The sequence below is a fragment of the Ambystoma mexicanum genome, chromosome 3q, assembly GCF_040938575.1.
Source record: "Ambystoma mexicanum isolate Mex_15411 chromosome 3q, UKY_AmexF1_1, whole genome shotgun sequence".
In the NCBI taxonomy this organism is placed as follows: Eukaryota; Metazoa; Chordata; class Amphibia; order Caudata; family Ambystomatidae; genus Ambystoma; species Ambystoma mexicanum.
Genome location: NC_090926.1, coordinates 400518871 through 400537240, shown reverse-complemented (window position 1 = coordinate 400537240; position 18370 = coordinate 400518871). Strand labels below are relative to the sequence as shown.

The 18370-nt window shown below is 44.5% G+C and overlaps 1 protein-coding gene across 3 annotated transcripts in view; it reads right to left on the bottom strand.

Moving 5' to 3' along the window:
* Positions 1 to 18370, bottom strand: part of LOC138582632 (TBC1 domain family member 9B-like) — a 1499720-nt gene that overhangs the window by 983346 nt on the left and 498004 nt on the right. For all 3 annotated transcript variants that reach the window (XM_069654093.1, XM_069654091.1, XM_069654092.1), the window contains exon 7: positions 1281 to 1511. In XM_069654093.1, the coding sequence (XP_069510194.1) occupies positions 1281 to 1511 (231 nt within the window). The remainder of the gene's footprint in view (positions 1 to 1280; positions 1512 to 18370) is intronic.

Genomic DNA, 18370 nt, shown 5'->3' with positions numbered 1-18370 from the left:
TGTAATGATGGTTTGTAACAGTTATGTGCAATATTTTTAAATGGACCAAATGAAATCTAGCACATATACCACTAAACCTTTTGGTACAAATAATGACTCTGTCCAGTTGCTGTCTTTCCTGTCCTCCATCTCCCATCTGGCTTTCAATCTAGTCAATGATCCCAATGTGTTATTAGCAATCAGCTTATACATTGCAGAGAAATGCCAACATTGCAAATGGAACGTGTCCTGTATGGTATCCAGTTAAAATGTCAAACATTTTTTCGAATGCCATTTTGTCTAAAAAAAAATGATGCAGACATTTTTTTATTTGTATGTTTTTTTTATTTGTATGTTTTTTTTGGTTTAGCTAGTAAAAATAAGGTGTTAATAAAAAAATAAACGGGCGTTTGGGGGGAACCCCCCCACTAGAAAAAAAAAATGATATCTATAGATCTATATGGCATTCGAAAAAAATGTATTCGACATATTCACTATAAACCGTCCTGTATGTCTGTGAAAATACACCCGTTCTCAATCAATAACATCACCTAGGTTCTCTGTTCCATGATCCGCCCATTTATTTAAGGTCATGCTTTTCTGAGTTTTCAGGAGAGTGGTATTGCCAAAAAGGGGTTGCCCGAGTTAACATATCCCCCTACTAGTCTTATTCTTGAGCTCCCGCCAGGTCTGTACCACAAACGTGCCTAATGGAGGAAGTAAGAACATGCCGGCAGACAGTGGAAAATCTGACCCTTTGTGAACTGTTCCATCCAGTCCATCCCTATCCAGCATAATTGCCAGACTTTCTTTCTCTCCATGTATCTAATCATTTGCGGTTAACATGTGTGATGCCCAGAGACCAAGACCCCCCCTCCCACATCTACACAGTGTGCACATACCTTGGGAGTTTTGTCATTCCACTGCAATGTGCAAATTCCACTTTACACATTTTTTATGGTGTAGATTGAAGTATGGATAAGAATTACAGCAAGCCTATAATTTTGAATAGCGCCATATTGCCCAAAAGCGACAATGTCAGCATGGACCAAGGCTTGATATCTCAAAGAAAGCTAGCCAGTAAAGGCTTACTCTTGCAGCATTTTGAAACTCCTGCCTCCAAATACACTCCCTTCTAAGGGAATTCCTAAATACTCTTACTCAATCCATCAGCCGAAAGAGGTGAGGGCAATTGGGAGAGGTTCTTAATCTCAGTAAACATCTTCTTTAAAGGAAGGCTCCACCCCACAGAGAGGGTTAGGTTTTTTCTGGAATCCATCCCTGTAAAATGGTCCACAAACCTCAGAGACTGCACTGTCTGTGCTCTTCTTTTGCTCAGCTATCCCCCGCTCTGCGGTGCCATCACCGCTCTGCTTGGCCAGTGAAGTCCGCTGCAGGAAATCAGAGATGCGTTGCACAAGGAAGTTTCGATCACGTAGGTTGGCAAACAGGAAGGTCATCTTGCTCTTGGTACTGATCGACAGAGGACTGGGCAGAACGCTGGAGCTGTCCGCCTTCTCCACAATGGTCACCTAGGAAGATGTAGAGGAGAAAGGATAAGAGCAGCTTTTTTAAAACTGTTTTCAGTAATGTTTTTCATCCCTTTTGTAAGCAATTATACTTTCATGATTTACTGACCATAACATTTGAAAACACATACATATATCTAACAATATAATAAAAGACCGGATGTATGTTTGTCCCTGTATGTTTGTCCTTTCGCCTTTTGTCATCGGTAGAGGGAGTTGTAAGCTTAGGGTATATATACATATATATATATAATTTTTCTTGCACCAAACATTGGCGCAAACTCGAGCCGCACTCCCAGGATGCTGTGAGTAATTGTGGAGTAAACCAGAACGTTCGTGACAAAAGCCAGCTGCACCGTCGCTCAGTTTAAAAAAATCTTCTTTAATTCAATACAAAATTTAAAAGTTCCATGTGGAAACCTCCAGCCCAGCAACACAAAGGGAAACCTCAGAGATATATATATGTCCTTTTAATAAATACCGGCACTATGGCACGTGTGCACGGGCCTGTACACTAGTATATATCAATCATACATTTCTTACCGTAATCTTATTTCTGATGCTTCTATCTGTTCAGATTCACATGCTTTGCATAGGCCGACATCTAGTGGTAGGGGCATGACTTGCTTTCGAAGTTCAAAAAGGGACGTCGACTGGGCATGTTTGTAATACTATCCCTAGTGTGACGCGTACTGTACCCATGGTCCTTCACGCGTCAAGCTCCCTACGATTGTTTTCTTTCTGACATTAGGGAGCATAAAGTGTACGCCTGAGAACAAAAAGTACACAGAAGAAAAAGAAAGGTGTACTATGTCTATAGGTGCATGTGAATCTAAGCAGATACACGCATCAGAAATACGATTGCGGTAAGTAATGTATGCCTTCTGAGGCTTGTGGATCTATTTGGAATCACATGCTTTGCATAGACTAACAAGCAGTACCTGGAGAAGGTGGGTGGTTGTTTGAAGGTACATGGGAAAAAGATGCTTGAACACTGCTTGTCCCACCTGTGAATCTTGCTTTGAATGTATATGTAAGCAGTAGTGTTGGGTGAATGTGTGAATTGAGCTCCAAGTAGCTGCTTTGTAAATGGCATCTCAAGGTCCATTTGCAAGAAATGATAGATTAGCCCTTGTGCCTCGAGGTGAATTTGCTCTAGTTTTCTTAGATAAAGAATAACATAATTGAATGCATCTTACAATACAATCCTCTTTGAAATAGCTGATTTAGAGACAGGGTCACCATCTCTTCCAGTAGCTATGGACCCAGAGAACTGGTCTGTTTTCATTAGTGGTTTTGTTTTGTTTAGATACTACACGACAGCCCTGACATCTAGCGTATGAAGGCTTTTTTCAGCTGAATTGGTAGGATTTTGAAAGAAAGCTGGCAGTTGTATGGATTGGTTAACATGGAACTTTGGGATACATTTAGATGAGAATCATGGCTGTGTTCACACAGATCCACTTTGTCCTTGTGAATAACTGGGCCTTGAACTGAGAGGGCTTGTAGTTCACTAATTCTTCTTAAAGAAGTAACAGCCACGTGAAACGCAGTTTTGTGAGATGCTTAAGACTGGTTTTTTACATTGGCTCAAAAGGGTGACCCATGAGTTTGGCAAGTACAATATTCAAGTCCCAGCCATCAGTTGGATTTGCACCTGGGTGCTGTAATCCTTTGACCACTTCCATAAAGGCTTTAATTACTGGAACCTTCCACCAAGACACTTTACTTTGCAGAAAGTGCTGCCAGATAAACTCTAAGGGAGTTAAAGACTAACCCTGAGTCTAACAGGGAAAGTATGTAAAGCACTATGTGGGATGGTGAGCAGTCAATAAGATTGATGCTGCGTGTATTGCACCAAATGACAAAGCGTTTCCACTTGTTGAAGCAGCAATGTCTCATGTTGGGTTTGCATGCTTCTTAGAGGTTGTCCATGCATTGTGATAAACCCATAGGTATCACCCCTTTACGTGGGCAGACAAACAGTAAAACAACATATCCAGAAGGTTTTGTTCACTTTCTCTTCTCTTAACTCAGATAGAAAACGTCCATCAAGGTGTCCCAGGAAAGATGTATTTATTTATTTATTCATTCATTCATATTTTTAAAGCGCACGCTCAGCCCGTGGGCATCATGGCGCTGTTACATATAAGCATTTGGCTGGTTACAGAAGGAAGGTTGTTAAAGTTTACAGGCATATTGAATTACAGTATCATGTTTTAGATATATACGTTTACAAGGCATTAGATTTACAGTATGATGTTTTAGTTACAAACTTAGCAGTGCAGACATCATGGCGTTTAAAATATGTGTTGTTCATGTCGGAAGGGAGGGTAGTAGGTGATTATGTGAAGAGCATGGTTTTGAGGGATTTCCGAAAGGAAAATAGTGAAGGTTCCGCTCTGAGAAAGTTAGGGAGGTTGTTCCAGAGCTTAGGTGCTATGTGTGGGAAGCCAATGCCTCCAGCTTTAGCTCTTCTTATGGTGGGAACTCAGAGTTGGTTGTCATGGGGGGTTCTTATAGGACGAAGGGAGGATTTCCTGGTGATGGTTTCTGCTAGGTAGGAGGGAGCGGTATGATTGATACATTTGTGTGTGAGGGAGAGTACTTTGAAGTTAATTATTTCTTTAACTGGGAGCCAGTGAGCATTTCTTCTGGCCTGCGACACATGGTAGAATTTGGGGATATGCAGCGCAGAGCGCACTGTTTGGAGCTTATTTAGATTTTTAGTTGAAGTGCCAGCTAAGAGGGCGTTGCAATAGTCTAGCCTGGCTCCTATGGTGGCTCTAGCGATGGAGAGGCAGTTGGGAGTGGTAAGATAGGGTTTTATGGCGAAGATGAGTTTGGTGGTCAGTGCGGAAGAGGAGGAGATGGCGTTGACCTGTCTTGTCATGGAGAGAGTAGCGTCTAAGTATACTGCTAGGGTCTTCACAGAAGTGGAGACAGGTATGTTGGTGTTGTCGATGGTTATGTGCGAGTAGTCTTGGCTGAGTTTGGAAAGGATTTCGCTGGTGGCCAGGATGATGATCTCTGTTTTGTCTCTGTTAAGGCAGAGACAGTTGATCGCCATCCATGCTTGGATCGTGGAGTAAATGTTAAGGAGGGCTTCTGTGTCTTGGGCATAGTCTCCAGTGAGGGGGAGGAGGACTTGTGTGTCATCGGCCTAGTTAGTGTAAGCTATGCCGAGGGAGTCCAGTAGGTCGAAGAGGGGTTTAGTGAAGAGGTTGTATAGAGTTGGTGCAGTGCATGACCTTTGTGGGACTCCACAACTTATGGTGGTCGGAGGAGCATTGGCCTGGTCAGAATACACCTTCATGGCTCGGCCTTCTAGAAAGGAGGTGATCCAAGAGGTTGCTTTAAGGGAGAAGTGGGCTGCATTAAAAAGGTGAGATGTGAAGATGTCATGGTCCACTAAGTCAAATGCTGCAGAGAGGTCGAGTAGCAGGAGGAGAGCAGGTTTGCCTGTGTCCATTATTTTGGTGATTTGATTTTTTAAATCTAGTAGGGCAGTTTCGGTCCCATGGCCTTTGCGAAAGCCCGATTGTCTTCTGCCTAGGATAGAATGGGTCTCTATGTATTGCTGAATTTGGTTGTGGGCTGCTTTATCAAGGATTTTGAGGAGGAAGGGGACGGTGGTGATGGGGCGATAGTTGCTGGGGGGGGGGATCTAGGAAGGTTTTTTTTTTTTTTTTTTTTTTTTTTTAAGAGTGGGCAAACCCAAGCTTCTTTCAGGCAATGAGGTAGGGTTCCTGAGGAGAAGGAGGCATTGATGAAGGCTGTGATGATGGGGGTGAGGGCTTCTGAGCACTCTTTGATGATAGTGGGAGGGCATATGTCTCCCCTGCAAGTGGAAGGTTTGATGTTTTTGAGAAGAGCAGCGGTTTCTAGTTCTGTAACTTCTCTGAAGGCAAAGAGGGGTATTTGCGGGTGAGGGTTGTGAGGGGGGAGAGAGGGAGGCGTGGCAGAGGTATTGAGTGCTTTACGTTGGGATGCAATTTTGTCTTGAAGCTTTTTGACTTTATTTAGGAGGGCTGTCTGGATGCCTGGTGCACCAAGCTTCATCCTTGATGATTTCATCTGGGCTGGACTCGGGAGTGGTGAGTTCTTTGAAAATAGAGAATATTTCTCTGGTTTTGGAACTGGATTTGGTTAATTCTTTGATTGTATGATTCAGATTTAGCTTCGGAGATGGTATTTTTGTAGGTCCGTGAGATTTCTTTGAACTCGTTGAGAGAGGGTTGGTTGGGCGTAGACTGCCAGTTGGATAAGGCTTTGCGCCTCAAGGTGCGCAAGACAGATAGTTCTTCTGAGAACCAAGAGTTGGAGTGCATGGATTATTTTCCTTTTTTGTCTTCCAGCGGGGCAATAGAGTCAATGGCTTGGGTGAGGGCGTTGTTGTAGATGTTAGCAAGAGAGGTGGGATCTTGGATAAAGGGATGCTTGAGTTCAGGGATATCGAGAAGAGGAGCGAGATTGGTCGCTGTGAGCTTTTTGGAGCTTCTGACTTTGGCGGGGGGTGCATAAGTAAGGATTTTACGGGTGGGTGTGGTGGGGATGGAGAATTGGATGAGATGGTGATCTGTCCAGGGGTGGGCTGAGATGGAGGTGATGGATGATGAACAGTTATGATCTGCTACCCAGTCGATGGACCGGCCTTTGCAGTGAGTAGGTTTGGTGATTTTATGGATGAACCCCATGTTGGAAAGATCGTTGGCCAGGTGTGTGGCAGATTTGTCCATGGGGTCATCTAAGCCAAGGTTAAGGTCACCAAGTAGAATGGTTTTGGTGGAGCTTTTCAGGTTGTTGCTAATGATTTGGAGGAGATGCTTTTGGACGTCCAGAGGAAAGCCTGCTGGTCTGTATGTGACTAAGAGGTTGATGGTGCAATTAAGGGAGAGAGCTAGTTTGGCGTAGAGAAGGTCAGCGTTGTTGTCCCAATGTTGGTTACACTGCCTAATGGCAAGTGACTTTCTATAGATGAGGGCAACGCCCCCACATTTAGAGGTTTTGCGGTCCTGCCTAAGGATGGTGTAATCCTGTGGGAGGGCAAGGTGTAGGGATGGGTTGGATGCCTCATGGAGCCAAGTTTCAGATACTGCTAACATGTCTAGTTTGTGGGTGGTGATGAGGTCATTGATCTCTATGGCATGGGCATGGATGGAGCGCGCATTAATGAGTGCGCATTTTAGGATGCGGTTGGTAGGTGGTGGGTCCGGAGCGCTGCTGTTCGGTGAGAGCGAGGTGGTGGGAGCACTTGTGAGTGATGGAGGGAGGGGTGCATGTATGAGCGCATGGGGGTGGTGGGAATGTGCGTGGGCTGAAGGGTGTGAGCGTAAAGATGTTGTGTGGGTGCGATAGCTGAGCTTTTGGTTCCTACTGAGGGTAGACGGTGGGGAGCTGTAAAGCAAAAATGAGGGTTTGGTGCGGGTTCTTAGTCTGTAACGCCTAAGAAGGTGTTCAGGAGGGTTGGTAATGCAGTGGTTGAGAGTGGTGTGTGGTGATGTGGATAGGGAGGAGTGAGGCATGATGGAGGGTGATGGAGGGAGGTCTGGGTATGCAGGGAGCAAGCTGCAGATGGCCCACAGAGAGAGTAATGAGCGAGATAGAGGAGAAGGAGAGGAGGGGTGTGGGCGCTGTGAGGTGGGTGGCAGGGGGATGCATTAGAGCACTGAGCTGGGTGGTGCTATGCGGTACAGGGCTGGTACTAGGGGCAGGTTGTGGCATGTGCAGTGGCAGTTGTAGGTCTGACAGGGCAGCTAGGGGCTAGTGGTGGCGCTCGCAGTGGCAGGGCCGATAAAAGCTGGCACGGCAACACTGTGGCAGGGCCCCTGTAGGCTGGCAGAGGAACACAATGGCAACACAGTGGCAGGGCCCCTATAGGCTGGCAGAGGAACACAATGGCATTGGCAACACAGTGGCATGGCCCCTATAGGCTGGCAGAGGAACACAATGGCAACACAGTGGCAGGGTCCCTATAGGCTGGCAGAGGAACACAATGGCATTGGCAACACAGTGGCATGGCCCCTGTAGGCTGGCAGAGGAACACAATGGCAACACAGTGGCAGGGCCCCTATAGGCTGGCAGAGGAACACAAAGGCATTGGCAACACAGTGGCATGGCCCCTATAGGCTGGCAGAGGAACACAATGGCAACACAGTGGCAGGGTCCCTATAGGCTGGCAGAGGAACACAATGGCATTGGCAACACAGTGGCATGGCCCCTATAGGCTGGCAGAGGAACACAATGGCATTGGCAACACAGTGGCAGGGCCCCTATAGGCTGGCAGAGGAACACAATGGCATTGGCAACACAGTGGCAGGGCCCCTATAGGCTGGCAGAGGAGCACAGTTAGTGTGAGTGTGGGCAGGTGTTAAGGCAGCGAGAGTTGCACAAAAATAAGTCAGGGGGACAAATTGAACTTACAAACTAGTGTGCAGTAATTGATTTGGGCAGTGTTTTCCGGCCAACGGCCCATACAGCAACTGACAGGCACAGACAGGCCCTTGGTCGAGCCCTTCGGCGCAGGACTTCCGCCCAGCGGCTTCCGCCTGGCGGTGAAGGTGGGGGCAGGAAATGGACGCGCACATCCAATCAGGACTAGGCAAAGGCCCAGGCTTCTCGGGTGCTGTAGAGTGCGAAAACAATGGCGGCCATTACTGCGTTGCTGTGAATGGCAGAGATGAATCCTGATGTCGTCTGGGGTCACAGAGGCATCTGTGAAGGTCGGGTCATTTGGAAAGCTACTGCATCGTCGTAGCTATTACACATAAGATGCAGCGAATGATATTAGGCCATGCAAGGTGGGGGGAGCAGTGGGCGCCGTAACTCACCCACGATAGCAAGGTAATTCTGCTGGCAAGGCTCTGATCAGCAGGAGTGGCAGAGGGGGCTCCAGCATCAGTACTAGGCATAAGTAGTACAGCAACAAGGAGGCCGTCCATGGATTCAATGATGAAGATCAGCAATTTTCTAGTTGCTTTTCAGCCAATGTGAACATTTCGTCCGATAAAAACAGAAGATGGACGAAAGACACGTTGTTGCAGTGGTAGCAGAAGTAGCAGTGGCTGGAGATACCGAAATAGAAAGAAGCCAGCAAACATTGTATCGTGGTTGGATATAGAAGAGGCAGACAGAGGTTATGACGGAAGAATGAACCGTGCGGATATATTGTGGCACACGGTACAGAAAGAGAAAGAAAATACATCAGAAGCGAAGTTTTCTACATGGTGCGTTTTCGTAAAGAAAGCATTGAATAAATAGCAAAGTGCTGCGGAGCGCATTACAAAAATGTATAACTTAATTTACAACTACAGAGACCGTCGGAAAACTGCTGTACAAGAGACAGCAGAAACCAGGGCTTGAAACAGTGGTACCACCTCCGTCTCTACAAGGCACGACAAAAGCGCACGGATAGGGAAGCTGAACAAGGAGGCGATTACAGCCGGTGCAGCACATGTAACAAGCCTCAGGAGCGGGATCTGAACACCGGGATTGTTCACAAGCAGAGACGGCTACCATCTCCCACAACAGTTGAAGAAGGCTGCCTGCACACCAAGACCAAGAAGCAACATGGAGATGTGCAAGACCGCTGAAATAGCTGGCAATGTCGTGCAGAGAGAGAGGCACCCTAGGAAGTAGGGAGGCAGAGAAGACTGCTGAACCAGGTACTGCATGGGGAGTGAGGGGTAAGACTACATTAATGGGAAGTAAACAAACCAATTATGGGATGAGTTGGTAACCTAAAAAGTACCATACCGTTATACTTTCCAACACCCCTACCCCCCTTCTTCTAAGGAAAGCGTCACTAATAAATGAGGTGTATAAACAAAGCATAGGAGAAAACACATTAATAGTCCCACTGTTCCGGACACCAAAAATAAAGAGCAGAAAAAAAAACGCCAGTAATCCAAATAGCACTTCTAATTGAATAAAGAGGAAGAACCCCACACTTCTTCGTCTCAGTGATAGATTACAACATTGACAATATGGTTCAGGAGGATAACACAAGTCTGTTAGAAACAGACAAACACCATTTAGGTAATTGTTCACCATTGACAATCATAAGGATTGTCCCCCCTGGTATTGTTGAATCCGCTTGAAGGGAAGGACACCACTTTCCCTAGTGGTAAGTGGACCACAAGTAAGAGAAGCTTACTTGCAATTGTATGAAACTTTGTTTTGGTATTACTTTGAGTGGCGAAAGTGGAGGGCAAGTGGCGTTTGCTGGTGTTGAACCTTTCTTTGTGCAATTCTGACATTACTGACATTGTGCCTTTAATTGCCTGTAGGCAGTGCTTGAGCAACAGGAAGAACAGGAAGAACCTTTATCAGCACTTCCCCCAGTGAAAGCGAAGCGAAAGTGGAGGGCAAGTGGTGTTTGCCGGTGTTCGAACGCACAGCGGTGGCGGTGTATAAGAGTACTAACAGTAGCCTCATCATTTTGTCTTCGCGGTCACCTACACGAGCATCGCGAGATTACTCATGCCTTTGGAACTCTGGTAAGCTCCTGCAAGCAAATGCTGCCTGTGTGTCTGTGCTCCATATCAAACGTCACCCGCCACCCAGATCCCCCTCCCTGCTTCCCATTCTCTACCTTAACTCAGCTCAAGCAACAGCCTGGGCGGCGCATTAATCCAGCGAGCTCCCGCCCTGCTCTGTATCTGCTCTTCTGAGCCACCTCCACCTACCGATCCAGTAAAAGCCGTTTTAACCACGGTGGGACTGTGGGCCAGTCCTTTGACCCACGCGGTCCCCTTTAGAGCTTTTTGAACACCGAAGCACTTTACAAGAAACCCTTTCTCATTACTCCTCTGATCTATAGAGCTCTACTCGAGTGGGGACTGCGGGTAATCCTTTGACGCACTCGGATCGCTGCTTACCCAACGCTTCGCTTAATGTGAATGTTAAACAAACAAGCAACTGTATCCACAACCGCGTGGGGACTGCGGGCTAGTCCTTTGACCCAAGCAGTCCACCTTTAGACCTTTTTGAACGGCGCAACATTTTAGAAGAAACCCTCGCTCACCACTCCTCTGAACAATAGACCTCTACTCGAGTGGGGACTGCGGGTAATCCTTTGACCCACTCGGATCGCTGCCTACCCAACGCTTAGTTTAATGTGAATGTTAAACGAGCAAGCAACTGTATCTACAACTGCATGGGGACTGCAGGCAAGCCTTTCATCCATCCGACTCCTCCCACCCCCTACTTTTTCCTCTACTCTTACTTAAATAGCAATATCTTGCCTGATATTGTGGCAATATACTACTGAAATGCAACACACCGCCTCGACGGGCCCACAAACCAGGTACCGACTCAAATACAGAATCTACTGGAAACATCAGTGCATCAAAACAAGAGTGTTGGCGCACTACCAACAATGACTACTACACCTCTCCAAGACGAAATCCACCAGAGAACATCTGTCAGTCCCCCTCCAAGTGAGGTGGGTCCTACACCACCAATGCACTCGATAATTGATGGCGTAACCCAAAGCCCTGGACAGAAAGAGCGGGCCCAGATTGCCAAACTAAAATGGAAATCTCTGCACGAACGTCGCTCCAACTCAGAACCTCAACACAAATTCTCACAAATGGTCTTCAACCAACACCTGCAGAGACTCTTGTTGGATCTAACGGAGATAGAAGCATTAATGGAATTGCAAGAGACTAACCAGTTTCTGCAGACTTTCATACTGGGCTAACATCTACACCTAAGCAACCCAATCCACAAAGTGGAAATCACAGTGGAAATCATGTAGACCGTTTACCGGGATCTAATCCACAGGAATCTGTTGCCACAACAATGGTGGACCTTCAAAACATGCTCATTGCAGTATGCACTCCAGCATTAATACCCGACATGAAGCTCCAGGAAGCCCAAGCCGAAGTTGCCAAAGATCAAGTTACTATTCTTGCTTCCATATTCTCTAAACAAAAAATACATGAAGCTTTGATGCTTAACCTGGAAACTCGGCTCAAAGCAGAAGCAGAAGTGAGCCTAATGTGGCGACAATGTTTAGCAGACATAGCTCACAAAGACAGGGCGGAAAAAGTTAATCTTACATAGGCCCTCATTCACCTTATGCGAGCGAACATGTCAAAACCCACAGATTCCGAGTGTCAAGCCCAGGCTCAGCTAAACCCTGATACTCAAGCAACTGAGGGGGTCCTGCCATCGTACAAGCAGATCCCTTTGAATCCCACAATTGTCCTGCCACCCTTCAGCGAAAAAGTGGTACTCATAGACCTGACCAACGACAAAGTATTGCATGACGCGACCTCCAAAGCAGTTCAACCTGGAGATCCGATCAATGAAGATACTTCCTTGCATGACAAAGCTCCAGTAAGTTTGGCTCCCGGGAAATCCACTGACATGAAACACCCATCTTTGGACGCCAAAGAAATGTTCAGTATATTTGAGTCCAAACGACAACTACCCAAACCATCTAAACAAAAACACCAAAGGAAAAACCAACAAAAAGGATTTAGAGCCTTCCTCAGGAATTTAACGCTTCCTGCGGCCCATCAATCCGTTCCATCCACTAAGCGACTACCTAAAACAGACCGACATGAAGCCACTCTAACTGCTAAGCCAAACATTCAGCATGTTGAAATAGATGCAGAATCATTGGACCTGCTGATATATCTCTCGACGTATCCAGAGCCAGATAGGATCTCCACTTTTCACAATGACTCCCAACTGAATGTATCGTATCAACTGACAGTAGCCTGTTATGAACAAACCAGTTCTGTAATCCATTTGACAGCCTCTTCACCTGGCTCATCTACTGCAGCTTCGGCGCTCCTCGAAGACTCGATCTCCAGAATAAATCTGGATGGCATAGCAATATCAGATACATCCCTAAATGATATTACATTACCACAACAAGAACTAGCTTCTCTGAAACTCCCCCAATTCATAGACCCACTCAAATCCTCCACAAAGAATAAACTGAAGTTGGAAAGAGTGGGCAGAAATGATCAAACCTTGATCCTTAATCGAACAAATTTACTTCGGCTTTTACATGCCATACCCGGTCTAACCACAATAACAACAAAGGATATCGATTTGGTAGAATTCACCAATTCAGATAAACTGGACTCAATATGGATTGACTGTAGCTCTAATAAAATCCTACAAACAATTACAACTCAAACAGATGCCTTTCAAATTCTGGGATTCCAACTTAGAACTATTGAATCCAATCCAGATGTGCAACATGATTCACATAACATTTCCAGAGAAATCTCCATGTATTCCCAAATTACGAGTAGCTCATCATTTTCGAGCAATACCTCTAAACAGAGTAATTATACTTACTCTTCTGCTAGCGGAGAAGATTGCCAAGAATTCGCAAACCACCAGATGGATCGTTACCCAATTAAGAGAGTGATGAATGAATCCTCTAGACATCCTGACACAACTTATCAGCATTAGCAACTAAGTGAACAGGCTCCCTCTCTAACGGTCTGTTCATGGAACACGAGAGGCCACCGCCATCTCTTCGGACATAATAGATCAGAATTCTTAACAGCCGATGTGATATGCCTCCAGCAAACAGGACTCCACCAAAAGCCGGTGTGTGATGGTTTTAATCTATTCATGAATCCAGCGATTCCCAATCCAAAAGGACGTCCCTCTGCAGGACTTTTGGCCCTAATCAGGATGGACTCCCAGTGGCAAGAAGTCAAACATGAAATCGTCAACCCTTGGATTCAGATCAGAATTCTGCTCGAGGAACCTGATTCTATCCTTTCAGACCCTCTTAACCACCAACCCAATGAGCATCAATATCTCGGCATGCTAAATGCATATTGGAATCCTCAAAGCATTACAGATGAACTTTTTATAGACACTTTTTTCTACGATCGATTAATCTACCCTCACTTACTCTGGTATCAACTCATAATTTGTGGGGATCTGAACATACATTTGTTCTCGAAAGTAGGCCAAGAGCTTGACAAGTATAATCTAGAAGATCGTGCACGAAGATGGTCCAAAGAGAAGCTGCAACGTAATATGTTGCGTCTTGATGCGATTGATACAACAACTAACCTACCTACTATTACATGGTCACGAGATCAGAGCAGTGGAATCATTGACTATATATATCAATCAAGTACCATCCGGTCAACCATCCAATGTGCAGAAAACCACTATGTCGAAGACAGTGATCACTACATCCTAATAAGAGCTTGGTCGATTCCAAGCCATAGCTCGACATATTTAGAACTCACAGAGCTTGAAATAAATAATGCAAACACTCGATTGAAATTAACGAAAACGCAAATCAACCAACTCCCTGAAATCTTTCGCTCCACTAAAATGTAAGAGAATAAGAAACTAAACTATGTATGGCTACTTCACAACTTACAAAAGGAAAATAAGAAAAAAGACGTTGACACATGACCACAAGCACGCCTACTATCCAATAATAGCTGCTAGGAAAAAAGAACTAAGGCATTCAAAAACAACTAAAAAAAGGCCCTGCTATTACTCAGAATGCCCAAATCAAAAATGGCAAACAAAAATTCAAAAATTGGTTAAAAAATCACAAGATGATATTAGAACAACATGATGCAGAGAATATGCTGCGAGTTCTGGGACCAGGTAATACCCGCGACTTGTGAAAGCTTCTAAATCATCAACGTTCAAAAGGCGATAATCAGATTTCTGAAGTTTCCAAAGCAAACTGGAAACTACACTTCCAACACCTATACCGACAGCGACCTACTAGACATGGAGAAGACCTGGTTCCCTATGATGCCAAATGGACTCTTACCTGGTCTCTTATTGACATCATTGAAGAGATCATTAAGCTCAATGTATCAAGAGCTCCAGGGCCAGATGGCCTCACCAATTCGATCATCAAAAAAGACCCTGACATATGGGCCACTTTATTTTTACAAATTCTTGAATTAATCAATAAAACAAATACCATACCGCGCTCATGGCAAAGAGCCGTTTTGATACCAATCTATAAACAAGGCCCGTCTGAAGAGCCTTCAAACTACCGACCTATTTCCCTTTTAGATCCACTGGGCAAACTCTTTGCAAACCTACTATTACAGCAGCTTAACAAATGGGCAGTGGGAGCGAAAAGATATGCGACAAGGCAGGCAGGATTTACGAAATACCTGGGCACGATGACCAACCTGTTTATCTTGAATCTAATTAAACAAGAATCATACAGAACTAAAACCCAGACGTATGTTGCTTTCATTGACCTCCATTTAGCCTTCGATAAAATCAATAGAAACATGCTATGGTCTAAACTAACGAAATGGGGCTGTCCATATAACATCATAGAGCCAATAAAACTCTTCTACTCAAACACAAATTCGGATCAGGTTATCTAAAGCCAGCCTAGTATCTAAACCCATCAAAGTGTGGCATGGGTTGAAGCAAGGCTGCCCACTAGCGGCTGCACTTTACAACCTCTTCACCTCAGATTTGGAGGATTCATTAGCTTCTCCTCTAATAAATCCTCCGAAATTGAACTCTACACTCATTCCAACTATATTATATGCAGATGACATTGTGCTATTTTCAAAGACTCCAAGAGGATTGCAACTCGCATTAAACAACAGTCACAACTATATGATTACCAATGAGCTAGAAATAAAACATCAAAAAAAACAAAGTGATGGATCTTGCTTTGGAACTTGGCTCCTCACTCAAAACTACCTCCTTCTTTCTGAATAGTGAAAAAATCGCCCAAGTCAAAACTTTCAAGTACTTGGGGATGTGGATTAATCAGCCCCAAACTGAACAACCATGGGCAGTTAATCTAAAAGCCAAAGCCAGAATGTTAGCACGTCAAGGCTTAATTATCCACAAAAAATTTGGAAAGTATTCGATTAAACCAATCATCCTTTTCTAAAAGCAGAAGGCAGCCTCAATCCTTACATATGGTGGAGAGACCATGATCAATCTTCAGGATGATATATGGAATAAACTAGAACGTATCTTTTGTTCAAAAGTACTCAATTCCAAATGCTGTTCCCGCTGTACGCATAGGATTTGAACTGGGCCTGCAATCCCTGAGTTGCTTAATAAAATGGAAACAACTGGATTTGCTAAGAAAACTTCTGAACGATGACTGCATCCCGACATGGGACATATTGCGATCCAATTCAACGAACATCAATCCTGTAGCAAGTCTTTGTTCAAGCACAGATGATCGACAATGACATCACGACAGATACTTTGCTCAATAGGCCGCAAAAAGTGAAATTGCAACTAATAAGACTTGACTGGATAAGAACTCAAACCATTAAAAACGAAAACAAACTAACGCTGAATTGTACAAATGACATCAGAGCGTCAAATGATCTTTCACCTTACATCAATCTATTTCCAGATCGCCTAATTAGAAACTTATTTCTTCGCCAGTGATCGAATATCTTACCCACACAACAAATTAATGGAATCCAAAATCGTTCTGCGAATCAAAATCAGTCGTGCAGATTTTGTTTGCAAGCGGCTTCGATTGAAACAATATACCATCTCTTGATGGAATGTACTGCACTGGCAGAAAAACGTACTGCAATTGCACGGCCATATCTAACCTCTGCAAGACCTTTGGATCCAGATGAACGATGGTCACTTATACTTTCTGGAAACAATCAAAGAATGATTACTGCTGTGATTCACTTTTGGACTGACATTATATCCCAATTTTAGTTTAATATTACCCTTTCGCTCTGGAAATTCCTATTCAATGTTCTTAAACGGATCTATTTCTTTCTCTATTTTTTTGCTTCTTTTTTCTATCGATGTATTCACTCCTTTTGACAAATACAAATAATGATATAAACCAATGACATTTTAATAAAAATTAAAAAACATTACTTTGAGTTGCTGGACTTTCGAATTGAAACTTGGTACAACCAAGTGGAGAAAGGCTTCAGGAAAGCAGTCAAGTACATTTTATTTGCCCTTGTAGTAGGTTTTTGGAATGTATAGAGTGTGAGGGACAGATTTGGATTTGACACAGGACAGTGAATGTTATTTCTTACCTCCTGACGATGACGGTCTAATTGGTTAGTTTTGTTAAGGGAGGCAAACCCCTCAGAGTTAGGGCTAGTGAGGCATTTTTCCAACCACTTTTACTATTTAAATAAAAGCAACTGTGAAGCAAACACCACTGTCTGTCTCCTTAGTCCGTCCCCTCACAGCATCTATGTGGCCAGTTTAAATGTCCAAACTCTGACTTTCGGAGCAAAGCTCAAGTACAGTGTTTGAGGACATGGATGAAGTGTCGTTCCCTGATGCTGGGACAGCATGTTGTAAGGGGAGGGAAGTTTGACTGCTGTGCAAAGAGACATCTTGAGCAGGTGTGAAAACCATGGTTGACGTGCCCACATTGGCACTATAATAATTCTACTTGTTCCTGGTGATCTTGCAGACTATTTTGTTCAGAAATGGTGTTGGGGGGGGTGGGGAGTGTATGTAAATCTCCCTGACTAGTTCCTACACAGAGCATTCTGTTTAGGCTCTGTCTGCGGATCCCTGGACGTGCAGTCTGGGCATTGTGCGTTCTCTTGTGTTGTGAAGAAATCTAGGTCTGGTTGACCCCAGTTTATGAAAAAGTTGTGAATGACGTCTTTGGGAAACTGCCATTTGTGCACTGTAGGAAGTTGTACGTTCTGTCTTAGCCCGTCAGCTAGACAGTTGTGTTCCCCTGGAACATGTTGAGACAGTAAGTATATGTTGTGATGAAGTGCCCAAAGCCATAAGTTTTGGGCTAGTTTGGACAGACTTGAAGAGGGAGTTCCCCCCAGTGTGTCGATGTAGAACATCGCTGTGGTGCTGTCAGGACTAGAACTGTCTTGTTCTGAAGCTGATGTTGAAAGGCATTCAAAGCCTTGAACAGTGCCAAAAGTTTGATGGCTGATGTCCTCCTTTTACCATCGTTTGTGTCCACACTGTGTGGCTTGTTGGAGATAGTGTGCACCCCACCATCTGAGAGATGTGTCTGTGGATAGAGTGGCTTGTACTTCAGGAGTGTTGAAAGATTTCTGAGAAGGTTTTCTGTTGTCCATCATTGCAGAGAATGAACGACGGACTGCAAAACTACCACTAGATTGTCCCCATTGATCACATGCTTGTGATCATTATTTCGCTAGCCACTCTTGCACAGGACGCGTGTGCAACCGAGCGTGTGGCACTAGTTAAATGCATGAGTCCATCATCTCAAGAAGGCGCATTGCTTTTCGTACGGTTACCGGACAACTGGCTACGTATTGTAGGATTTGGAAAAGCATAGTTTGTACCATCTCGTTGGAGGGGAAGACTAACGCGTCTTCTGTTCGAATGAATGCCCTGAGAAATTGTTTCACATGGCTTGAAACAATACTATTTGTTCTTGTTGATTGAAAAGCCTAGTTTGTAAAGCAGATCGATAGTCTGTTGGGTGATTTGTAGACAAGCTTGTGGCGTGTCTCCTGTTATCAGCCAGTCATCAAGGTAAGGGTACACTGGGATTGAGTGTGCAGGTGTACTGCAACCACTGAGCACTTTGGTGAAAGGCATTGGCGCTGAGGCTATGCCAAATGGTAGCACCCTCCATTGGTAGTATGTTGTTCCTAATTTGAACCTTAGGTATTTTCTGTGCAATGGCAACATTGAAATATGAAAGTATGCATCTTTCATATCCAATGTTGCCATGTAATCTCCTTGTTTTAGAAGTGGGATTACTTCCCGTAGCGTAGTCATCCTGAATTTGTGATTTGACATAATTGTTTGGAGGACACAGATCTAATACAGGGCGCGTGGTTAGGTCCTTTTTTGGGTACAAGGACACTGAATAGATCCCCTTTGTTTACCTCTTGAACAGGGATGACTAATATTGCTCC